General features: G+C 36.4%; 2 protein-coding genes across 2 annotated transcripts in view; one reads left to right on the top strand and one right to left on the bottom strand.

Moving 5' to 3' along the window:
• Nucleotides 1–2,138: 2,138 nt before the first annotated feature.
• atp5f1e (ATP synthase F1 subunit epsilon) lies at nt 2,139–5,435 on the top strand. The gene is made up of 3 exons (XM_062032081.1): nt 2,139–2,298; nt 2,615–2,736; nt 5,343–5,435. Coding segments are annotated over exons 1-3 (156 nt in total). The 5' UTR covers nt 2,139–2,266; the 3' UTR covers nt 5,345–5,435.
• Nucleotides 5,436–5,812: 377 nt separating this feature from the next.
• The window catches only part of si:dkey-11f4.7 (piezo-type mechanosensitive ion channel component 2), a 237,469-nt gene continuing 216,014 nt past the window's right edge, over nt 5,813–27,267 (bottom strand). Inside the window, exons 59-63 of the mRNA XM_062057601.1 lie at nt 21,871–22,040; nt 20,285–20,401; nt 18,563–18,642; nt 7,539–7,758; nt 5,813–7,035 (exon numbers count right to left, since the gene is read on the bottom strand). Of these exons, the coding sequence (XP_061913585.1) occupies nt 6,783–7,035; nt 7,539–7,758; nt 18,563–18,642; nt 20,285–20,401; nt 21,871–22,040 (840 nt within the window). The 3' untranslated portion in view covers nt 5,813–6,782. The remainder of the gene's footprint in view (nt 7,036–7,538; nt 7,759–18,562; nt 18,643–20,284; nt 20,402–21,870; nt 22,041–27,267) is intronic.

Raw genomic sequence — 27,267 nt, 5'->3', positions numbered from 1 at the left:
TATCAAAGTCACTATGATAATATTGTTTTGGAGTGTGCCAACTCCACTGTGATGCACAACAGCAATTTACAGTCATGGCCAAACATATATGCAGCCCTGCATTTGTGTCGGATAATGCAGCACTTCTGTCAGAAAATGGTTGACAAATGCTTTGGTATTCACATGTTTATTTACTTTCTTTGCATTGGAACAACACAAAAAAACCCACAAAAAAAGCCAAATCTGATGTCCATTTTTGGACTTCTGTGTCAAATAATATGACATTTGGCCTTTTTTGTGTTGTTCCAATGCAAAAAAAATAAATAAACGTGTGAATACCAAAGCATTTGTCATTTCAACTATTTCCTGGTAGAAGTGTCCATTATCTGACACACATGCAGGGCTGCAAATATTTGTGGCCATGACTGTATCTCATTACTCACACTCATGTCCATCATCATTCATACTGTTTGTCTCCTTTAAGAAACCTCAATCTGGGGGGGGGGGGGGGGGGGGGGTGCTGGAGCCTATCTCAGCTGCTTACACCATTGTTTAAGAAATACAAATAGTTCTGCCTTAACCCCCTGGTGTTGATAAAGACAAGGTTAAACAAAATGCTTTGAGTTAGAAACAAAGCAATTAGATGCTGCAGGAACAACATCATATATATATATATATATATATATATATATGTTTGTTTTTTTATATATATATTTTTTAAATGTTATAAACCTTTATTTATAAACTGCAACATTTACAAACAATATTCAAAATAAGTACAAAAACAGTACAAAACAGCACTAGGGGGTTGTAAACTCAATAAAGTAACTAAAATAGAATACTATATATATATATATATATATATATATATATATATATATATATATATATATATATATATATATATATATATATATATATATATATATATATATATATATATATATATATATATATGTATATATATATATATATATATATATATATATATATATATATATATATATATATATATATATATATATATATATATATATATATATATATATATATATATATATATATATATATATACGTGCCAGAAACCTGAGGGTTGCAGGTTCGCTCCCCGCCTCTTACCATCCAAAATCGCTGCCGTTGTGTCCTTGGGCAGGACACTTCACCCTTGCCCCCGGTGCCGCTCACACCGGAGAATGAATGATGAATGAATGAGTTGTAAATATGAATGATGGGTTCTCACTTCTCTGTGAAGCGCTTTGAGTGTCTAGAAAAGCGCTATATAAATCTAATCCATTATTATTATTATTATATATATATATATATATATATATATATATATATATATATATATATATATATATATATATATATATATATATATATATATATATATATATATATATATATATATATATATATATATATATATATATATATATATATATATGTATGTGTGGGAAAAAAATCACAAGACTATTTCATCTCAGAGATGAAATAGTCTTGTGATTTTTTTCCCCACACATACATATTACGCTCTACCACGGTATCGAGCACTATTTTTTTGGATAAAAACAGGCCGGGTATTGAGAAACTTACATTTATGAATGTAAAACTTAGCCAACAACATCATATTAATATTCCTGCGTTGCATCATTGCGTTACATCCGACGATATTGGATGACGTCACATATCAAGCGTCCACTCGCGTTGTTACTGCCCCGGTGGGCGCGTCTTCAAGGGGCGTGTCTTTTTGTAAACCAAATGTCAAAAAGGCCATGCTCACCTCTTACGTTCTAAAAATAATCATAAAAACGATCACCATCAAATAAAATAGAAATGAACGGCCTGAAAATTAAATAAAAGTATTTACTTTTGTTTTATTCTAGTGTCATCCCTCGCGCATGTTTCTTTTTTTTTGCTGCTATTTGTTTGTCCTTTACGTTTGTGTGTTACAAACTATTTGGTTGTCGTTATTTTAATTGTTTAATGTTATCGAAATAAAATTTAAAAAAACCTATCCCATCGGTCCACCACGCATGCGCGAAAAACACGTCACTTCCTAGGCTTGCAATATTACCTGCTGTGATCATAGTTGAATGTTTTATTAATGTTTTGTCCAAAACGAATAGCTTGCGTACTAGTAAAAAAATATACACTAAACGAATGTTTGCTTAAAATAAAAAATCCAAACATACACAAAAATAAATAAATAAATAAAAATAAATAGCTCGGCGCTTGTAAATGACGTCACCAGGCACACATCCGACCTGTCCTTGAGGCTGACAAGATGGTTGCTTACTGGAGACAAGCAGGACTGAGGTGAATAAGGATAAATACTGTTAAATATCACCACTTTATTATGTGAAATCGTCTACTTTCTCAATGAAAAAGTGTTGAGTTGGTCTTATGTCGTACAACTTAGACGAAGCAGTGCTGGGTAGCTAATGCTAATGCTAGTCACCCTAGCCGCACTTTCGTCATTTATTGTTTGTACTTTTGACGCTGCTTTATTCCCGCTAACAATGCTGCTTATTCCCGCTAACATGCCGCCGTCAAAAGTTCCATGCTTAGTTAGTAAAGGCGGTCATTTAATATTTGTCCTTTAGCATGCTGCTAACAGAGTGTTGTTTTGCAGCTACATTCGCTTCTCGGCCATCTGCGCAGGCGCCGTGCGGGCTGCCCTCAAGCCGCAGGCCCAGAGTGAAGCGATGAAGGCCGCAGAGGCCAGCGTCAAAGTCGTCAAACCCAAAACATCATGTAAGTACACTCCAGCTGTTGTTTTGTCAACAAAACGTCATGTAAGTACACTCCAGCTGTTGTTTTGTCAACAAAACATCATGTAAGTCAGGGGTCCCCAAACTTTTTGACTCGGGGGCCGCATTGGGTTAAAACAATTTGGCCGGGGGCCTGGCTGTATATATATATATACAGGTAAGGTCTATTCAGGTGTACTGGAGAGGAGGCTACGCCGGATAGTCGAACCTCGGATTCAGGAGGAACAGTGTGGTTTTCGTCGTGGAACTGTGGACCAGCTCTATACTCTCGGCAGGGTCCTTGAGGGTGCATGGGAGTTTGCCCAACCAGTCTACATGTGCTTTGTGGACTTGGAGAAGGCATTCGACCGTGTCCCTCGGTAAGTCCTGTGGGGAGTGCTCAGAGAGTATGGGGTATCGGACTGTCTGATTGTGGCGGTCCGCTCACTGTATGATCAGTGTCAGAGCTTAGTCCGCATTGCCGGCAGTAAGTCGGACACGTTTCCAGTGAGGGTTGGACTCCGCCAAGGCTGCCCTTTGTCACAGATTCTGTTCATAACTTTTATGGACAGAATTTCTAGGCGCAGTCAGGGCGTTGAGGGGATCTGGTTTGGTGGCTGCAGGATTAGGTCTCTGCTTTTTGCAGATGATGTGGTCCTGATGGCTTCATCTGGCCGGGATCTTCAGCTCTCACTGGATCGGTTCGCAGCCGAGTGTGAAGCGACTGGGATGAGAATCAGCACCTCCAAGTCCGAGTCCATGGTTCTCGCCCGGAAAAGGGTGGAGTGCCATCTCCGGGTTGTGGAGGAGACCCTGCCCCAAGTGGAGGAGTTTCAAGTACCTCGGAGTCTTGTTCACGAGTGAGGGAAGAGTGGATCGTGAGATCGACAGGTGGATCGGTGCGGCGTCTTCAGTAATGCGGACGCTGTATCGATCCGTTGTGGTGAAGAAGGAGCTGAGCCGGAAGGCAGAGCTCTCAATTTACCGGTCGATCTACGTTCCCATCCTCACCTATGGTCATGCTTTGGGTTATGACCGAAAGGACAAGATCACGGGTACAAGCGGCCGAAATGAGTTTCCTCCGCCGGGTGGCGGGGCTCTCTCTTAGAGATAAGGTGAGAAGCTCTGCCATCCGGGAGGGGCTCAAAGTAAAGCCGCTGCTCCTCTACATCGAGAGGAGCCAGATGAGGTGGTTCGGGCATCTGGTCAGGATGCCACCCGAACGCCTCCCTAGGGAGGTGTTTAGGGTTCGTCCGACCGGTAGGAGGCCACGGGGAAGACCCAGGACACGTTGGGAAGACTATATCTCCCGGCTGGCCTGGGAAAGCCTCGGGATCCCCCGGGAAGAGCTGGACGAATTGGCTGGGGAGAGGGAAGTCTGGGCTTCCCTGCTTAGGCTGCTGCCCCCGTAACCCGACCTCGGATAAGCGGAAGAAGATGGATGGATGGATATATATATATATGTGTATATATATATATATATATATATATATATATATATATATATATATATATATATATATATATATATATATATGTGTATATATATATATATATGTGTATATATATATATATATATATATATATGTGTATATATATATATATATATATATATATATGTGTATATATATATATATATATATATATGTGTATATATATATATATATATATACACATATATATATATATATATATATATATATATATGTGTATATATATATATATATATATACACATATATATATATATATATGTATATATATATATATATATATATATATATATATGTGTATATATATATATATATATATATATATATATATATGTGTATATATATATATGTATATATATATGTATATGTGTATATATATATATATGTGTATATATATATATGTATATATGTGTATATATATATATGTATATATATATGTATATGTGTATATATATATATATGTGTATATATATATATGTATATATATATGTATATATATATATATATATATATGTGTATATATATATATGTATATATATATGTATATATATATATATATGTATATATATATATATATATAGCGCACTTTCCGCGCGCGCGATGATGTCACGTTATCGATGAGAAAATGCATTTTTAGACAATATCATTTGCCTGAGCGGCTAGGAGACACCGTGAGTAGCAAGCGGTACAAAGTGGATAAGAAAAGACAGGAAAAAAAATGTTTTAATTTTTATTTTATTTTTTTAATACTTGGGACTTCCCGCGGGCCTGATTTTGGACGCCGGGCCCGCGGGCCGTAGTTTGGGAACCCCTGATGTAAGTACACTCCAACCGTTGTTTTGTCAACGAAACATCATGTAAGTGCACGCCAACTGTTGTTGTGTCAACAAAACATCATGGAAGTACACTCCAACGGTTTTGTCAACGAAACATAATGGAAGTGCACGGCAACTGTTGTTGTGTCAACAAAACATCATGGAAGTACACTCCAACTGTTGTTGTGTCAACAAAACATCATGGAAGTACACTCCAACTGTTGTTTTGTCAACTGGGTTATACGATAAAATGTAGATCGGAACAATCTAATTTACACCAATATTGTTTGTTTGTGTGTGCAGGATGTGACGTCTGCCTACTTCCTGTCCTGTGAGCGTCAGCTGACCTTTCTATTTCCTGTCCCTTAGTTGTCATTAAAGTAGATGAATGGCAAAGTACTTTTCTTCTATTGTTGCTATTTGACACACCTTGACAGAAATGTTATATAAGCATTTGCCTAATAGATTTGATTGAAAATGAGTTTAAGTAGATGAAAAGAAGAAATAATCACTATATCAATTAAAACATTGATTACAACACTGGAGGGTTTTAACAAAGGGAAAAACATCAATACAGTCCTTATGAAATATAATCTTGCATCTTATTGCAACATTCTTCCAAATGTTTTCATGACTCATATTTCATTGTCATTTGATTTAAATGCTCAATGTTATTCAATATTTAGTGGCCTAACGAGGTTGCTGAAATCAAAGAAGTGTTTTTAATCCAAATATCGTGACAAAAATGACCCAGTAGACGGGGAACATGGATCATTAAGTTTTATTATTCAACTGAAATGGAAGAAAAGAGTAATGATGGTGGACTCGTTCAGATAGCAAACATCACAGCGCCTCTGCTGGTTGCAGTCAAGTATTACACGCAACATGACCTCTAATTAGGAAGTGCATCCTAATTACACACACATGCAATGACTTAGTCATGTTAGTAACAGGTTAGTATCATGTAACATGGAATTAACAGGTTAGTAACACTTAAGTTACAAGTTATTAACATGAAACAAATGTAACTCATTAGTTACATGGAACTAACAGGCTAACAGAACGAGCAGGTTAGTAACTTGAAAGTAAAAGGTTAGTAACGTGAAACTAACAAGTTACAGGTAATAACATGTTAGTCATGGTTATAAACATGAAACTACGCTGGTAACAGGTTAGCAACATGAAACAACTAACAGTTTAACAGAACTAACTGGTAAGTAACATTAGTAACACAGTTACATGTTAATAACATTAAACTAACATGTTAGTAAAGCATTAGTGATATGAAACCAACAAGATAGTAGCACGTTAGTGCCAAGTTAATTTTAGTAACAGTATCAGGTTTGTAACATGAAACTAACAGATATTAACATGTAAGTTATTGGTTAGTAACATGTAACTAAAAGGGTTGTTACAAGTTAGCTACATGTTAGGAACATTAAACAAACATGTTAGTACCACATTAGCAACATGTAACAGGTTAGCAATATGACACTAACAAGATGGTAATGCGTTAGTTACAGATTAGTAACACGTTACCTGCTAGTAACAAAAAAAATTAACACGATACATTAAACTAACAATATAGTAACACAGTTACTGGTTAGTAAGACGTAAATTACAGGTTAGTAACATAACATGTAACAAGTTAGTAACATGTAATTAATCTGTAACATGTTAGTAACACGTAAGGCAAAGAGTTGAAGAAAGGGAGACAATTGGACGTTTGTGTGGTGTAGCTTGCTAGCTGTCCTTTTCTCTGGTCATCTTGATCATGGTCTCTGGCGAGCGGTAGAGGAAGATGAGCTTCTCAAAGAGCGTGTGTTCCAGCTCCATCTCGCCCGTCTCGCGCACCACAAAGATGTCTGTGCACAGCTTGAGGACACGGTCCACACACGGCAGCTCCTCAAACATGATGGAGCGGGAGATGCCGTTGAAGAACTCTCGCACAAATTTACCGATGACCAAGACCACCGACATGTAGAGACCCACGATGCTGGGGGAGGGGTTAGAGAGTCAGCTGGGATTGGCCCTCGACCAATATCTGTCTAGTCAACATATGACTCATTATTTTCTTATACAGTAGATGACAGAAGCACTTCAATGTTTTACTGTAAAAACCAGAGTCAAAGATCCTCTATATGAGGCGAGAGCTCTGCTGACTAAATGTAAAAACCCTAGTCAAAGATCCTCTATATGAGGCGAGAGCTCTGCTGACTAAATGTAAAAACGTTAGTCAAAGATCCTCTATATGAGGCGAGAGTTCTACTGACTTACTGTAAAATCCCTAGTCAAAGATCCTCTATATGAGGCGAGAGTTCTGCTGACTAAATGTAAAAACCCTAGTCAAAGATCCTCTATATGAGGCGAGAGTTCTGCTGACTAAATGTAAAAACGCTAGTCAAAGATCCTCTATATGAGGCGAGAGCTCTGCTGACTAAATGTAAAAGCCCGAGTCAAAGATCTTTTATATGAGGCGAGAGCTGTCATGTGACCTACCCGTGTCCAGCCAGGAAGCCCAGAGATGCGGGGCTAACCTTGTCGTTGAAGACTGTGATCTCGATGCTGCGACACTTGTGATTGGACGAGAGGGGAGGGGGCGGGCACTCCTGCAGATGCCACCATTGGTCAGCTTCCTGCTGGGAGGAGCTGTTGACCTTCTGCAGTGACAAGGTCAAAGGTCTGAAGAAGGACAGGACTTCTGGACGCTCTGTCGGCCCTGCAAGGAAGTAGTAGTACTAAGTACTTTAACTAGATTTTTTTAATTTTCCTGAAGGAATCAATAAAGTACTATCTATCTATGTAAGTATTTCAAAGTACTTTCAAGTAGTTCAAAGTATATTTAAGTATTATAAAGTACTTTCACGTAGTTCAAATTACATTCAAGTATTTTAAAGTACTTTCAAGAAGTTCAAAGTACTTTCACATTTTAAAGTACATTCAAGTATTTCAAAGTACTTTCAAGTAGTTCAAAGTACTTTCACATATTTTAAAGCACATTAGGTATATCAAAGTACATTCAAGTTTATAAAAGTACTTTCAAGAAGTTCAAAGTACTTTCACTTATTTTAAAGTACATTCAGGTATATCAAAGTACTTTCAAGTATTTTAAAGTACTTTCAAGTATTTTAAAGTACTTTCAAGTATTCTAAAGTGCATTTAAAAGTATATCAAAGTACATTTAAGTTTATCGAAGTACATTCAAGTATATCAAAATACATTCAAGTATTTCAAAGTACTTTCAAGTTTGTAGAACGTAAATTCAAATACATCAAAGTACATCAAAATACATTAAAGTATTTCAAAGTACATTCAAGTATTTCAAAATACTTCCAAGTACATCAAAGTACATTCATGTCAATATGTGAATCATAATACTTCATGTATGTGAATGATAATACTTCATGTATGTCAATATGTGAATGATAATACTTCATGTATGTGAATGATAATACATGAAGTATTATCATTCACATACATGAAGTATGTCAATGTGGGAATGATAATACTTCATGTATGTCAATATGTGAATGATAATACTTCATGTATGTCAATGTGTGAATGATAATACTTCATGACTATAATTGATAGCTGTGGTCTTACACAAATAATAAATGAACCCACGCATCGCAACGGTAATACGATAGATCTAGTGCTTGTCAGGGGTGTCACCACCTCCAAAGTTACGATACTCCCGTATACTAAAGTAATGTCCGATCATTACCTTATAAAATTCGAATTTCTGACTCATTGTCAACAAACTAATAATAATAATAACTACTATAGCAGCCGCAACATTAATGCTGCCACAACGACGACTCTTGTTGGCCTACTCCCTTCGGTAATAGCACCATTCCCAAATTATGTCGGCTCTATTGATAACCTCACTAACAACTTTAACGACGCCCTGCGCGACACCATTGATAGTGTAGCACCGCTAAAGCTAAAAAGGGCCCCTAAAAGGCGTACCCCATGGTTTACAGAAGAAACTAAAGCCCATAAATTATCATGTAGAAAGCTGGAACGTAAATGGCGTGCGACGAAACTTGAGGTTTTCCATCAAGCATGGAGTGATAGTTTAATAACTTATAAACGCATGCTTACCTTAGCTAAAGCTAAATATTACTCAAATCTCATCCACCTCAACAAAAATGATCCTAAATTTTTGCTCAGTACAGTAGCATCGCTAACCCAACAAGGGACTCCTCCCAGTAGCTCCACCCACTCGGCAGATGACTTTATGAATTTCTTTAATAAGAAAATTGAAGTCATTAGAAAGGAGATTAAAGACAATGCATCCCAGCTACAACTGGGTTCTATTAACACAGATACGACTGTATATACGACTGATACCGCCCTCCAAAATAGTTTCTCTCTCTTTGATGAAATAACATTAGCGGAATTGTTAAGATGTGTAAATGGGACAAAACAAACAACATGTTTACTTGACCCATTTCCTGGAAAACTTATCAAGGAGCTTTTTGTATTATTAGGTCCATCAGTGTTAAATATTATAAACTTATCACTTTCCTCTGGCACTGTTCCCCTAGCATTCAAAAAAGCGGTTATTCATCCTCTACTCAAAAGACCTAACCTCGATCCTGACCTCATGGTAAACTACCGGCCGGTGTCCCACCTTCCGTTTATCTCGAAAATCCTCAAAAAAATTGTTGCACAGCAGCTAAATGAACACTTAGTGACTAACAATCTCTGTGAACCTTTTCAATCCGGTTTCAGGGCAAATCACTCTACGGAGACAGCCCTCGCAAAAATGACTAATGATCTATTGCTAACCATGGATTCTGATGCGTCATCTATGTTGCTGCTTCTTGATCTTAGCGCTGCTTTCGATACTGTTGATCATAATATTTTATTAGAGCGTATCAAAACACGTATTAGTATGTCAGACTTAGCCTTGTCTTGGTTTAACTCTTATCTTACTGACAGGATGCAGTGTGTCTCCCATAACAATGTGACCTCGGACTATGTCAAGGTAACGTGCGGAGTCCCCCAGGGTTCGGTTCTTGGCCCTGCACTCTTTAGTATTTACATGCTGCCGCTAGGTGACATCATACGCAAATACGGTGTTAGCTTTCACTGTTATGCTGATGACACTCAACTCTACATGCCCCTAAAGCTGACCAACACGCCGGATTGTAGTCAGCTGGAGGCGTGTCTTAATGAAATTAAACAATGGATGTCCGCTAACTTTTTGCAACTCAACGCTAAGAAAACGGAAATGCTGATTATCGGTCCTGCTCAATAATAATACCACTTTAACATTTGACAACCAAACAATTACACAAGCCGACTCGGTAAAGAATCTGGGTATTATTTTCGACCCAACTCTCTCGTTTGAGTCACACATTAAGAGTGTTACTAAAACGGCCTTCTTTCATCTCCGTAATATCGCTAAAATACGTTCCATTTTGTCCACTAGCGACGCTGAGATCATTATTCATGCGTTCGTTACGTCTCGTCTCGATTACTGTAACGTATTATTTTCAGGTCTCCCTATGTCTAGCATTAAAAGATTACAGTTGGTACAAAATGCGGCTGCTAGACTTTTGAAAAGAACAAGAAAGTTTGATCATATTACGCCTATACTGGCTCACCTGCACTGGATTCCTGTGCACTTAAAATGCGACTTTAAGGTTTTACTACTTACGTATAAAATACTACACGGTCTAGCTCCTGCCTATCTTGCTGATTGTATTGTACCATATGTCCCGGCAAGAAATCTGCGTTCAAAGAACTCCGTCTTATTAGTGATTCCCAGAGCCCCAAAAAAGTCTGCGGGCTATAGAGCGTTTTCTGTTCGGGCTCCAGTACTATGGAATGCCCTCCCGGTAAAAGTTAGAGATGCTACCTCAGTAGAAGCACTTAAGTCCCATCTTAAAACTCATTTGTATACTCTAGCCTTTAAATAGAACCCCTTTTTTTAGACCAGTTGATCTGCTGTTTTCTTTTCTCCTTTGCCCCCTCGCCGGGTTATTCCGGTTCCGGTGACCATGGATGAGATGCTGGCTGTCCAGAGTTGGGACCCGGGGTGGACCGCTCGCCTGTGCATCGGTTGGGGACGTCTCTGCGCTACTGACCTGTCTCCGCTCGAGATGGTCTCCTGCTGGCCCCACTATGGACTGGACTCTCACTGTTATGTGGATCCACTTGGGACTGTACTTCGAGGGGGGGTTACCCACATATGCGGTCCCCTCCAAGGTTTCTCATAGTCATTCACATCGACGTCCCTTGTGTGGGCTCTGTGCCGAGGATGTCGTTGTGGCTTGTGCAGCCCTTTGAGACTTTTGTGATTTAGGGCTATATAAATAAACATTGATTGATTGATTGATTGATTGATTGATGTATGTCAATGTGTGAATGATAATACATGTATGTGAATGATAATACTTCATGTATGTCAATATGTGAATGATATACTTCATGTATGTGAATGATAATAAAATAAGTATTATCATTCACATACAGGAATGATCATACTTCATGTATGTCAATATGTGAATGATAATACTTCATGTATGTGAATGATAATACTTCATGTATGTCAATGTGTGAATGATAATACTTCATGTATGTAAATGATAATACTTCATGTATGTCAATGTGTGAATGATAATACTTCATGTATGTGAATGATAATACTTCATGTATGTCAATATGTGAATGATAATACTTCATGTATGTGAATGATAATACTTAATATATGTCAATATGTGAATGATAATACTTCATGTATGTGAATGATAATACGTCATGTATGTCAATATGTGAATGATAATACTTCATGTATGTGAATGATAATACTTCATATATGTCAATATGTGAATGATAATACTTCATGTATGTGAATGATAATACTTCATGTATGTCAATATGTGAATGATAATACTTCTGTATGTCAATATGCGAATGATAATACTTCGTGTATGTCAATATGTGAATGATAATACTTCATGTATGTGAATGATAATACTTCTGTATGTCAATATGTGAATGATAATACTTCATGTATGTGAATGATAATACTTCATATATGTCAATATGTGAATGATAATACTTAATGTATGTCAATATGTGAATGATAATACTTCATGTATGTGAGTGATTATACTTCATGTATTTCAATATGTGAATGATAATACATCATGTATGTGAATGATAATACTTCATGTATGTCAATATGTGAATGATAATACTTCATGTATGTCAATGTGTGAATGATAATACTTCATGTATGTGAATGATAAAACTTCATGAACACAAATTGCATAAAAATATGTGATGTTAAACGATCAGATTTGAAATATTGATGATCACACTTAATAATAATTATTCATGATAACACATACAAATAATGTATACAAAATATATAGAAATAAGAGTAAATTATTTGCATGCTTAATTTAAATGAAGTTTAATAAAAATAATATTTAATTGTCAAAGTCAGACAGAAACATTTTGTAATGTTTTACTTTCAGTTTGTGATTAAAAACTCTTAAGTAAAATATCATGTTTAATGCATCGTGTATAATGTTTAATGTATCACATTTTTATGTTAATGTATCATGTTTAATGTTTATCGTGTATAACATTTAATGTACCATGTATATTGCTTAATATTTACTGTATTACATATTATTTTTAATGTATAATGTCTATTGTATCATGTATGTTTGATGTGTCATGTAAATGTATCATCTTTAATATATATGTATTGTGTGTAGTGTATGATGCATTATTTTGATGTATTATGTATAATGTTTCATGTATAATGCTTAATGTTAATTATTATAATGTATTGTTATAATGCACCATGTATAATAAATGTTTAATGCATCATGTATGTTTAATATGTAATGTATAATGTTTGATGTATAACATTTATATATAATGTTTAATGTATCATGCATGTATAATGCTTAATATGTAATGTATAATGTTTGATGTTTAATGTATAACATTTATATATAATCTTTAATGTATCTATGTTTAATGTGTAAAGTTGAATGTGTAATGTATCATGTTTAATGTTTGATGTATAATTTTAATATGTAATGTATGATGTTTATTGTATAATGTTTATATATAATGTATCTTGTATGTTTAATGTGTAAAGTTTAATATGTATCATGTATATTTGATGTAAAATGTTTGATATACCATGTATGTTTAATGTAACATGTATAATGTTTAATGTAACATGCATAATGTTTAATGTATAAACTATGTTTAATATATCCTGTACAGTGTTTAACATATATGTTTATTGTTTAATGTATAATGTGTAATATATCCTGTATAATGATTAACATATAATATATAATGTTGTTTAATGTATCATGTATAATGCTTAATCTATATTTAATGTATCATGTATAATATTTAGTGTATAATGTTTAATGTATCGTTTTAATACTTAATATTTATCGTATAATGTTTAACATATAATGTTGTTTAATGTATCATGTATAATGCTTAATCTATATTTAATGTATCATGTATCGTATTTAGTGTATAATGTTTAATGTATCGTTTTAATATTTAATGTTTATCCAATAATGTTTAAAAAGTAATGTACACTATATAATGTTTATTGGTTAATGTATAATGTTTAATGCATCATGCATAATGTTTAATGAATATTGTATCATGTATAATGTTTATTGTTTAATGAATATTGTATCATGTATAATGTTTATTGTTTAATGAATATTGTATCATGTATAATGTTTATTGTTTAATGTATAATGTTTAATGCATCATGCATAATGTTTAATGAATATTGTATAATGTTTATTGTTTAATGAATATTGTATCATGTATAATGTTTATTGTTTAATGAATATTGTATCATGTATAATGTTTATTGTTTAATGTATAATGTTTAATGAATATTGTATCATGTATAATGTTTATTGTTTAATGCAGGCCTGGCCAGCTCGCGAGCCTCATGCGGCTCTTAACTCTGTTATGAGAGTAGTGTATGTGTGTGTGTGGCCCTTTAAGATATGACAGCATGTGAGGTCAGTGACGTCAGTGAGTGGGTGGGCGAGAGAGGTGAGGGAGCGGTAACACTGAGTGTGTGCAGGTGCTAGTAGCTTGGTGGATGGCTGCGTGCAAGACACCAATAAAGTCACAAAGTTGCAACAAATCGTCATTCACCCTCGAGTCCGGAGCTGTAAAGACCCACTGCCGGGTAAAGTGAAGGGTGTTACCCCCGAAGTACATCGGCCCTGGAAGGACTACGGTCTGGGAGCCGGAAGCAAGAAGGGTGTAACAACTCTATTAGTGCCTTAGTGTTTACCATCAAGTCTTTATTTTGACAGCCCTTCGCGGTAAACTTGTCTGAGTGCAAACTGAGGCAGTATTTGTCATTGATAAAACTTTTGGCGAATCAAAATTTATGACAAATAAAAACGCAATAAACGGGGACGGAAATTTGACCCGGCAAATTTAAACAAAAGAAAACACTGTCGGAAAGCGATAATCGATTCAATAAAAAAAACAAGCAAACCGGGCGGTAGGTAAAAAAAAAAAATCCGCATCCGGGTGACACGCGGGCTTCAGGAATTGCGCGTCCTTTCTGATTTCAATGCGTAAAAAGACACACAAAGTGCGGTAACGCCAACACTGCTTGACAGTATAACAAAATAAGTCACACTTATATTCTGTAACATTCACTGTTTTAGAAAAAGTGCAGAGGTAGAAATATTCCAAATAACCTCTTGTATACAATGTAAACATAAATAATGTCTCAAAACAAGTAAATTATATTTCAACACATCACAGCAGACCAGCTCTTGCCCTGCACAGCTGTTTTGTGCTTTGATTTTGATTTTTATTTGATTTTTATTAAGGATCCCCATTAGCTGGTTGCCTCAACAACCCACTAGTCTTCCTGGGGTCCACAATTCAATACAATTACAAGTAAAAGCATATAATTATAACTACACAATACAGAAAAAAAATAAAAGCATCAATAAAAAAACAAGCAAACAATTTACAGTCACAGAATAATAATTACCATATAAATATAACAAACAAATCATCAATGAGCAAACTAATTTAAAAACTCAGATAAAATATTACTCTCTTTTTAAAAACCTGTTTACTTTCAATGCTGGTGAGAATTCGAGGCAGGTTATTCCAGAGCGATAAAGATCTATAAATAAAAGATTTCCGCAAAGCATTCTTCCTGGGACGAGGGAGTACAAAATGCCCCTCACTGGATGCCCTGGTATTGTGATTATGTATAGTGCTACTGTGAACTATTTGGGCCATGAGAAAAGCAGGAGTTTTACTACCGGTTACTGATTTGAACAATATAAGAGTATTAGCCAACAACTTGTTCTGCACTGTTAGCCAGGAAAGAGAAGCATGCATTTGGTTCACATTGGTTCTTAGTGAACAACCAAGAACCAGCCTCGCTGCCCTATTCTGGACAATCTGGAGCTTACTGATCTCACCACTTGCAGCAGACGCCCAGACTGTAGAACAATAGTCAATATGACACAAGACTAAACTCTTAACAATTTGACAAAGAAGAGGTGGATCAGCAAAACCAGCACATTTCCTGGAAATACCAACAGCCCTTCCCATCTTTGTAACTATATCACTGATATGATTTGACCAGGATAGAGTGCAGTCCAGCATCACTCCAAGGAGCTTGGCACTTCTGACCTGTTGAACTGTTGAAATACCTAGCCTCAAATCCAACTTTGGGTCACAAGATAACCCTTGCCTAGTCCCCAATATAATACTTTTTGTTTTTGAGGTGTTAAGGACAAGTCTGTTACATACTGTCCAGTCATGCACAGCTTTTAGTTCCTCACTCAATACTACATTAAGTACACTGCATGATGGTGCAGCATGATATAAGGTTGCATCATCAGCATAAAGAACCAATCTTGCACGCCCGGTAGCCCAAGGTAAATCATTGGTGAATATAGAAAAAAGTAAAGGTCCTAGGCAACTTCCCTGTGGAACACCACAATCCAAACTTCTGCTATTAGACAAGCTGCCATTAAGATACACCTGTTGTGATCTTGAGGACAAATAACTCTGTATCCACATTAAACTTGAAGTATTAAAACCATAACATTTAAGTTTCTCAATTAAAAGAGAGTGGTCAATCATGTCAAATGCAGCACTAAAATCTAACAGCACAGCTCCAACCAACATAGAATTATCTATAGCATTAAGCCAATCGTCCGTCATTTGTATAAGAGCCGTGGACGTAGAGTGGCCCGTTCTATATGCATGTTGAGAATCAGTTGCTAGCCCATTTGATTGAAAGTAAGCTTGAATTTGTGCATACACACATTTCTCCAGTATTTTACATAACCCAGGTAGGATGCTTATTGGTCTAGAATTGCCCTCATTGAAAGCCAATTTGGTATCCTTATGTAGAGGAGTAACCTTAGCCACCTTCCATATCTTTGGACACAGGCCCACTTGTAAACATTTATTAAAAATATGACAAACAGGCACTGATATGATACCAGCAGTCATTTTCAGTAATTTACTATCCAGGTTGTCTACACCAGCTACTTTGTTGTCAGGAAGAGAGTGTAGTAACCTCTCAACCTCACTGACTTCAACCTGATGAAAATTGAATTCACAGTCCTTATTATCCATTATAATATTCCTAATGAGGTCAGCTGATTTGTTGTTATTGGATATATGCATACCATGCCTTAATTGAGATACCTTGTCAACATAATAGTTATTAAAATGATTGGCAATGTCACATGGCTTAGTGAGTACCAACCCATTTGATTCCACAAAAGGTGTACAGACATTGTTCTTTCTACCCATGATTTCATTCAAAACATTCCATAAGTTTTTGCTATCATATCTCACATCATATAACCTCTGTTTGTAATATTCCCTTTTTTTCAGTTTGTTTAACTTTGTGACCTGGTTTCTTAAGGAACAGTACTTATGCCTGTCATCAATTAAACCAGAGTTGACGGAGGCTTTTTTAGCCATGTCTCTTTCTGTCATTAAACCTCTAAGTCCATTATCAATCCATGGGGCAGACTTAGTTTTGACAGAAAACTTCTTCAAAGGGGCATGCTTGTCCACAACACTCATGTACATTAACATAAATAAGTCCAGTGCAGCCTCAGGGTCTTCCTCACTGCACACCTCGTTCCAATTTAAACAGGATATTTCATCAATAAAACATTCTTCATCAAAGTGTTGTAGTGTCGATATGGGCTTGTAGATCATTATTTGCCACAGATATATACCTTCCTGCTTTGCACACAGTGCATTCTGCTTCCCATGTGTCACGGCCAGGACCAAAACACGGATACCTTTTCCGCAAATCATCCGTGAAGTTGCATTTACGTTTCGGCATCTCTCTCTTTTTTGTCCTGTCTGTCTCTCCACATATCTCTCTTGTGTCCTGTCTGTCTCTCGACTCTCTCGCGCTCTGTCTCTGCCCCTCCCTCACGAATGCTGCTGTGTGAGCTCACCTCCACAATTTGTTTTGTTTTTAACCCGTTCTTAACCCTGGACGTACATTGAAAATACACACAACCCTAACTCAAAATGCCGGACATTTGAGGCATTTAAGAATCCCCGCCCGGACAGCCCCGCAAAAGAGGACATGTCCAGGGAAAAGAGGACATATGGTCAGTCTAACATAAGAAGAAGAAGCCGAAGCCGGTTTGAGTGACGTCAAATGTGCATGTGCGTGAGATCACAGTAGTAAACAATTTGTGACAAGTTCGCTCTCAAAATGGCAGGGGAAAAAAGCACAGCAAAACGACAATATGAAGAAGAACACAGGACATTTTTAACAGAGTGGGAGAGTATATATTTTTTTGTTGAACGTAATGGCAAGCCAGTCTGCCTTATATGTCAGGCGTCATTAGCGCATTACAAAGCTTCAAATCTTCAGCGTCACAAGAAATGCCAGAAGTCCCACTAAGCAACATGCATAGTAAGAGAAAATATATTATATTTTTGTTTGTGGACTTGGTTGAACTGAGAGTTTGTGTGTGTGAGACAGTGCACACAATGTTAATTGTTGAAAATAACTGGCCGGTGGTCTCAGTACTGTAGGAGTCATGTTGGTGTGTGACATTTGCAATAAATCTGGCTGAGCAGAGGTATGTGCGTGCGCGCGTGTGTGTGTGTGTGTGTGTGTGTGTGTGTGTGTGTGTGTGTGTGTGTGTGTGTGTGTGTGAGAGAGTGAAGAAGCGATGGGGTGATGTTCATTTGTGCCCATGTGTAGAATGTGGCTCTTTCCAGTAACACAGTAAAAAAAAGTGGCTCTTAGTCTCTGACTGGTTGGCCACCCCTGGTTTAATGTATAATGTTTAATGAATGTTGTGTCGTGTATAATGTATAATGTTTATTGTTTAATGTATAATGTTTATTGTTTAATGAATATTGTATAATGTATGAAGTTTGATGTTCAATAACAACACAATAGGAAGATGAATCATGCACTTATATAAATGTTTCATGTGTGTGACGCCATCTTCACTGACCCACGTCCATCCTGGTGGCCATCTTGGACTCCGCCCCTTTGGGTCCCCTCAGGAACTTTGGCAGCAGAGAGTTGATCATCCTAAATTGGCGATACAGGAAGTGGTCATCATCTATTTGTTGATATCAAAGATGGTCTTTGTGAAGTATGGTGCAGATGTTGATATCAAACATGGTCTCTGGGAAGTATGGTGCAGATGTTGATATCAAACATGGTCTTTGGGAAGTATGGTGCAGATGTTGATATCAAACATGGTCTTTGGGAAGTAACGTGCAGATGTTGATATCAAACATGGTCTTTGGGAAGTATCATGCAGATGCTGATATCAAACATGGTCTGGGAGGTATCATGCAGATGTTGATATCAAACATGGTCTCTGGGAAGTATGGTGCAGATGTTGATATCAAAGATGGTCTTTGGGAAGTATGGTGCAGATGTTGATATCAAACATGGTCTCTGGGAAGTATGGTGCAGATGTTGATATCAAACATGGTCTTTGGGAAGTATGGTGCAGATGTTGATATCAAACATGGTCTTTGGGAAGTAACGTGCAGATGTTGATATCAAACATGGTCTTTGGGAAGTATCATGCAGATGCTGATATCAAACGTGGTCTGGGAAGTATCATGCAGATGTTGATATCAAACATGGTCTCTGGGAAGTATGGTGCAGATGTTGATATCAAAGATGGTCTTTGGGAAGTATGGTGCAGATGTTGATATCAAACATGGTCTTTGGGAAGTAACGTGCAGATGTTGATATCAAACATGGTCTTTGGGAAGTATCATGCAGATGCTGATATCAAACATGGTCTGGGAAGTATCATGCAGATGTTGATATCAAACATGGTCTCTGGGAAGTATGGTGCAGATGTTGATATCAAAGATGGTCTTTGGGAAGTATGGTGCAGATGTTGATATCAAACATGGTCTCTGGGAAGTATGGTGCAGATGTTGATATCAAACATGGTCTTTGGGAAGTATGGTGCAGATGTTGATATCAAACATGGTCTTTGGGAAGTAACGTGCAGATGTTGATATCAAACATGGTCTTTGGGAAGTATCATGCAGATGTTGATATCAAACGTGGTCTGGGAAGTATCATGCAGATGTTGATATCAAACATGGTCTCTGGGAAGTATCGTGCAGATGTTAATATCAAACATGGTCCTTTGGAAGTATGGTGCAGATGTTAATATCAAACATGGTCTTTGGGAAGTATCGTGCAGATGTTGATATCAAAGATGGTCTTTGGGAAGTATCGTGCAGATGTTGATATCAAACATGAACTCTGGGAAGTATGGTGCAGATGTTGATATCAAACATGGTCTTTGGGAAGTATGGTGCAGATGTTGATATCAAACATGGTCTTAGGGAAGTATGGTACAGATGTTGATATCAAACATGGTCTTTGGGAAGTTTCATGCAGATGTTGATATCAAACATGGTCTCTGGGAAGTATGGTGCAGATGTTGATATAAAAGATGGTCTTTGGGCAGTATGGTGCAGATGTTTATATCAAAGATAGTCTTTGGGAAGTATGGTGCAGATGTTGATATCTTTGGGCAGTATGATGCAGATGTTGATATCAAAGATGGCGTGTGGGCAGTATGGTGCAGATGTTGATATCAAAGATGGTGTGTAGGCAGTACGGTGCAGATGTTGATATCAAAGATGGTGCGTGGGCAGTATGGTGCAAATGTTGATATCAAAGATGGACTCACACGTGCTGGCTGCTGTCGCCCTTGAGCATGCGCAGGATTCCTTCCTTCAAGGTGTGGTCATCATACTTGACTGTGTGTTCTCCTGCACTCTTAGGATGCATGGAGATGGAAGTGTTCCTGTCAACAGTCAGGATGTCACTCAGGCTCTGATCTACTGAAGGTTTGCGTGTACTAAAACACGTGCAAACTAGTGAGCAGAGGATTGTGTCTGTTTAGTGATCAGGATAAGGAGTGTCCTCATGAATATGCAGATGATATGTTAACAATCACAACACTGATAGGAGTAAATATAATGATTTAACAGGTGCAGTGTGATTTATCAAGACTGAAATTGTTCTGAGACTATTTTGCGTCTTCATTTAGCACATCTGAGAAGTTGTGCGGAAATATTTGTGAGAAAAGATCCTACTGCTTGTCAACATATAGACTGTCAGTATTATTACTACTTGACTTTGTACACTTATAGTACACTCTATTTTATACTTATAGTACACTCTATTTTATACTTTGTACACACTATTTTATACTTTGTACACACTATTTTATACTTTGTAAACACTAATGGTATACACTATTTTACACTTTGCACACACTTATAGTACGCACTATTTTATACTTTGTACACACTTATAGTACACGCTATTTTATACTTTGTACACACTTATAGTACACGCTATTTTATACTTTGTACACACTATTTTATACTTTGTACACACTAATAGTTCACACCATTTTATACTTTGTACACTAATAGTACACAATATTTTATAGCTTGTACACACTAATAGTACAGAGTATTTTATAGGTTGTACACACTAATAGTACAGAGTATTTTGTAGATTGTACACACTTACAGTACACACTATCTTATACTTTGTACACACTAATAGTACACAGTATTTTATAGATTGCACACAGTACTAGTACACAGAGGTGTAGAGTCCCACCTGTAGAGGGTCCATCATAGTGTGATGTACTAATAGTACACAGTATTGTACACAGTACTACTACACATATGTGTGTAGTACCACCTGTATAGGGTCCATCGTAGTGATGTAGTAATAGTACAGCGTATAGTACACAGGTGTAGTGTAGTACCACCTGTAGAGGGTCCATCATAGTGTGATGTACTGATAGTACACAGTATTGTACACAAGTGTAGTACCTGTAGAGGGTCCATCTTAGCGTGATGTACTAATAGTACACAGGTGTGGTGTAGTACCTGTAGAGGGTCCATCGTAGTGATGTACTAATAGTACACAGGTGTAGTGTAGTACCTGTATATGGTTCATCGTAGTGATGTACTAATAGTACAGAGTATAGTATACAGATGTAGTGTAGTACCACATGTAGAGGGTCCATCTTAGCATGATGTACTAATAGTACACAGGTGTGGTGTAGTACCTGTAGAGCGTCCATCGTAGTGATGTACTAACAGTACAGAGTATAGTATACAGATGTAGTGTAGTATCACCTGTAGAGGGTCCATCTTAGCATGATGTACTAATAGTACACAGGTGTAGTGTAGTACCTGTAGAGGGCCCTTCGTAGTGATGTACTAATAGTACACAGGTGTAGTGTAGTACCTGTAGAGGGTCCATCGTAGCGTGATGTAGACGTGAGGAGAAGTACTTAGTTCCTGGATCATGTCCTGGCGACTAGCAGGACTGACGCTCCACAACAGACTAGCATCACTCTTGATCTTGGCAACTACCAAGTCCTCAGCCTGGTAGTTCATCAGAAACTGCATGGCACCCTGAGAGAGGAACACACCTATGTCATCACTACTGCTTTATCACTATCATCCTTAATCACTATCATCCTTTATCGCTATCATGCACTACCACTATCATGCACCATCACTATCCTGCACTATCACTATCATGCACCATCACTATCCTGCACTATCACTATCATGCACTATCACTATCATGCACCATCACTATCATGCCCTATCACTATCATGCACCATCACTATCATGCACCATCACTATCATGCACTATAATCCTTTATCAGTATCCTGCACTATCACTATCATGCACTATCATCCTTTATCACTATAATGCACCATCACTATCCTGCACTATCACTATCATGCACTATCACACACTATCATCCTTTATCACTATCATGCACCATCACTATTCTACACTATCACTATCATGCACCATCACTATCATACACTATCATCCTTTATCACTATCATGCACCATCAGTATCATGCATTATCACTATTATGCACTATCAGTAACATGCACTATCACTATCATGCACCATCACTATCCTGCACTATCACTATCATGCACCATCACTATCATACACTATCATCCTTTATCACTATCATGCACCATCAGTATCATGCATTATCACTATTATGCACTATCAGTAACATGCACTATCACTTTTATGCACTATCACTATCATGCACTATCAGTATCTTGCACCATCCCTATCCTGCACTATCACTATCATGCACTATAAGTATCTTGCACCATCACTATCCTGCACTATCACTATCATGCACCATCACTATCATGCACTATCAGTATCATGCACTATCACTTTTCACTACTTCAAACATGCTTTATCAGTATCAGGCTTTATCACTATCATTATCATGCTTTATCACTATCATGCTTTATCAGTATCATGTTTCAAACATGATTTATGAGTATAATTTTTCAAACATGCTTTATTAGTATCATACTTCTAACATGCTTTATCAGTATCAGGCTTATCAGTATCATGCATCAGTATCTTTCTTTATCAGTATTATGCTTCAAACATGGTTTATCAGTATCATGCTTTATCCAGGCATGTGATTTGACCACAATGAAAAAGACTGAAAAAATTTCCGGGGGTCTGGGGGACGAAGCCCCCCAGCCAGGTCCAGCCAGGTCCCCCCACCAGTGCCCTGGTGGGCTGGTGGGGGGACAAGGGGGGCAAAGCCCCCCGAAGCTCCTGTTTTTTCACCAATTTAACATGCTAAAATTAACAAAGACAGCACCATTTGAAGAAAATATTTTAGTGTTTAAAGACATGAAAACATCATTAATAGAACATACATAACCCAATTATCCTAATGAATCACTAATATTTACATCTTGTGTTCATTTCACATCCACAGGTGTCACATTGATCAGTGTTATTATCTACAGTTTATTTACAGTATTACCACATTACTTCAGTTCACTTCACACATTAGCTTTCTCGGAGAGCCCAGCCCTAACATGAGCTTTCCTTGCAAATGTATTTAACAAAATACCAAATGTAAACATTTCATTCTTTTCGCCAAAATAGGATATAAATTTATGAAAATAATTAAACGTGTTTAGTATTGTTTACTCATATTTGAATATAGGAAATAATAATAATGTGAGGACACTGACATAGTGCATGAAACAAGTGTGAAAATATTTACCTTCAAGATTGTTACACCACTGACAATAGTTTCAAGAGACTACATAAGAACTTAATATTATAAAATAGTATTATATGCAAATTTATTTCAAATAAATTGTTAACTGTATTCAATAATGCGACTCTTTGAATTTCTGTAATTTCATAATATATTTTCACGTGGCTTTTTATTTTTAGAAAAACCCATTTATATTTCGCAAAGCAATAATTGGTTAATATTTAAAACAAACATGCGTATTTCGCAAGCAAATATTTTTTAGCTTACCTCATTATTAACAACCCTGTCTGCAACTGAAGTGGGTTGTTTGGGTGGATCTTTCCTCTCGATGTAAACAAAGGATGAAGTCCGTAAGGTTTGCTCACTTTCGGTTGACATCCAAAAGTACCAGCTAGTGAAAAGTTCGTTTTCCTTGCTTCAAGTTGTTTCATATGTTTTTGGCATTTCGCATGTACTTCCAAAGCCTTGAAACCTCGTGATCCATAGTCAATATTATCATGACACCACGTGCACAAAACCTTTCCGGGACGATCGATTTTCCGAATAAAATCACCGAACAAAGTCGTAACTTCCTTCTTCCCAACAGTATCAGTGATTTCCCTTTCCATCCAGTCCCATCGAAACTTATTTTGGACATGTTTATCAATTTCTTTTACTCGTAAAGCGTCCTTTCTCTCGAGAACCGACATCGTTTACATATGGAAAATGGCGGTATGAAGACGTTATTAACGTCATCATTCATAACAGATGTCCTGATTGGTCACAAGGAACATATCGACCAATCAACTACGGCGTAGTATAAACTACGTCTCGAATCTTGATTTAGGGTCGGAAAAAAACCCCGAAAAACGGGAGATCATTTTTTTCCCCCCAGAGATTAAAAAAGACGGAATTCCGACTTTAGACGGAAAAATCACACGCCTGTTTATCGGTATATGCTTTAGACATTCTTTATCAGTATCATGCTTCAAACACACTTTATCAGTATCATTCTTTATCAGTATCAAACTTCAAACATGCTTTATCAGTATCATGCTTCAAATATGCTTTATCAGTACCATGCTCTCAGATGACTAGTGCAGCTCTTTAGGCATCAGAGAATGTGATTTTACCAATATTTGTTTGATGTCCTTAACATTTGTGTGTGTGTGCGTGTGCGTGTGCGTGTGTGTGTGTGTGTGTGTGTGTGTGTGTGTGTGTGTGTGTGTGTGTGTGTGTGTGTGTGTGTGTGTGTGTGTGTGCGTGTGGATGCTCATTGACTTATGATGTTATAACAAGGCTAATGTTAGCATATGCTAGCTAAAACATAAACACATCAGTGATGGGCAAGTTACTTGGAAAATGTAATTAAGTTACTAGTTACTCTCTATTAAATGGAACTACACCATTAGTTACTCTCCATTAAATGTAGCTAAACAACTAGTAATCTCTATTAAATATAACCAAGCTATTAGTTACTCTCCATTAAAAGTAACTAAGCTACTAGTTAATCTCCATTAAATGGAACTAAGCTATTGATTAAATAGAAATACGTTACTAGTTACTCTCCATTAAATGTAGCTAAACTACTAGTTAATATCTATTAAATGTATCTAGGCCATTAGTTACTCTCCATTAAATGTAACTAAGCCATTAGTTATGCTCCATTAAATGGAACTAAGCTACTAGTTAATCTCCATTAAATGGAACTAAGCTACTAGTTAATCTCCATTAAATGGAACTATGCTATTGATTAAATAGAAATAAGCTAGTAGTTACTCTCCATTAAATGTAATTAAATGACTAGTTACTGTCCATTCAATGTAACTAAACTACTAGTTACTGTCCATTAAATGGAACTAAGCTACTAGTTTCGCTTAGGGATGTCCGACAATGGCTTTTTTGCCGATATCCGATACTCCGATATTATCCAACTCTTAATTACCGATACCGATATCAACCGATACCAATATATACAGTCGTGGAATTAACACATTATTATGCCTAATTTGGACAACCAGGTATGGTGAAGATAAGGTCCTTTTTAAAAAAATAATAATAATAATAATAAGATAAATAAATTAAAAACATTTTCTTGAATAAAAAGAAAGTAAAACAATATAAAAACAGTTACATAGAAACTAGTATTTAATGAAAATGAGTCAAATTAACTGTTAAAGGTGTGTACTATTAGTGGACCAGCAGCACGCACAATCATGTGTGCTTACGGACTGTATCCTTTGCAGACTGTATTGATATATAATGTAGGAACCAGAATATTAATAACAGAAAGAAACAACCCTTTTGTGTAAATGAGTGTAAATGGGGGAGGGAGGTTTTTTGGGTTGGTGCACTAATTGTAAGTGTATCTTGGGTTTTTTATGTTGATTTCATTAAAAAAAATAAAAAACCGATACCGATAATAAAAAAAACGATACCAATAATTTCCGATATTACATTTTAACGCATTTATCATCTCTAGTTTTGCTCCATTAAATGTAATTAAACTACTAGTTACTCTAATTTTATGTAACTAAACTTCAAGTTACTCTCCATTATATGAAGCTAAACTACTAGTTACTATCCATCAAATGTTACTAAGCTACTAGTTCATCTCTATTAGATGTAACTAAGCTACTAGTTACTCTCCATTAAATGCAACTAAGCTACTAGTTACTCTACAATAAATGTAGCTAAGCTACTAGTTACTCTCCATTAAATGAAACTAAATTACTGGTTTCTCTCCATTATATGTAACTACGGTACAGGCAAAGCTATCCCCAGAGAATTGTCCACAAAAGTAGCTTGCTACATATATTTATGCTACATATATTATGCTACATATATCTATGCTACATACATTTATGCTACATATATTTACGCCACATATATTTATGCTACATCTCTGTCTGATACATATATTTATGCTACATATATGTATATACATATATTAATGCCACATATATTTATTCAACATATATTTATGCTACATATATTTACGCCACATACATTTATGCTACATCTCTGGATGCTACATATATTTATGCTACATGTATTTATGCTACATATATGAATGATACATATGTTTATGCTACATATATGAATGACACATATATTTATGCTACAAATATGAATGATACATATATTTATGCCACATATATTTATGCTACATATATTTATGATACATATATTTATGCCACATATATTTATGCTACATATATGTATGGTACATATATTTATGCCACATATATTTATGCTACATATATGTATGCTACATATATTTATGCCACATATGTATGCTACATATATTTATGCTACATATATGTATGATACATATATTTATGCTACACATGTTTATGCCACATATATTTATTAGGGTTGTGAATGATAAACCGATGCGACCGAGTATTCGGTTCAACAAGTGAGCGATTAGATTGCATCGGTAGCAGACTCCTCAATCAATGCGAATAATCCATGAATTCCTAGCTGAATCGGTTATAGAGTCATGGATCGGTTATCGCGAGACTTTGCATGGGTTGGCTAGATTACAATATGCGTCAGCGTCTCTAAAACATCGCGAGAGCT

The sequence above is a fragment of the Entelurus aequoreus genome, linkage group LG01, assembly GCF_033978785.1.
Source record: "Entelurus aequoreus isolate RoL-2023_Sb linkage group LG01, RoL_Eaeq_v1.1, whole genome shotgun sequence".
In the NCBI taxonomy this organism is placed as follows: domain Eukaryota; kingdom Metazoa; phylum Chordata; class Actinopteri; order Syngnathiformes; family Syngnathidae; genus Entelurus; species Entelurus aequoreus.
This window is presented reverse-complemented; position numbering and strand designations above follow the sequence as displayed.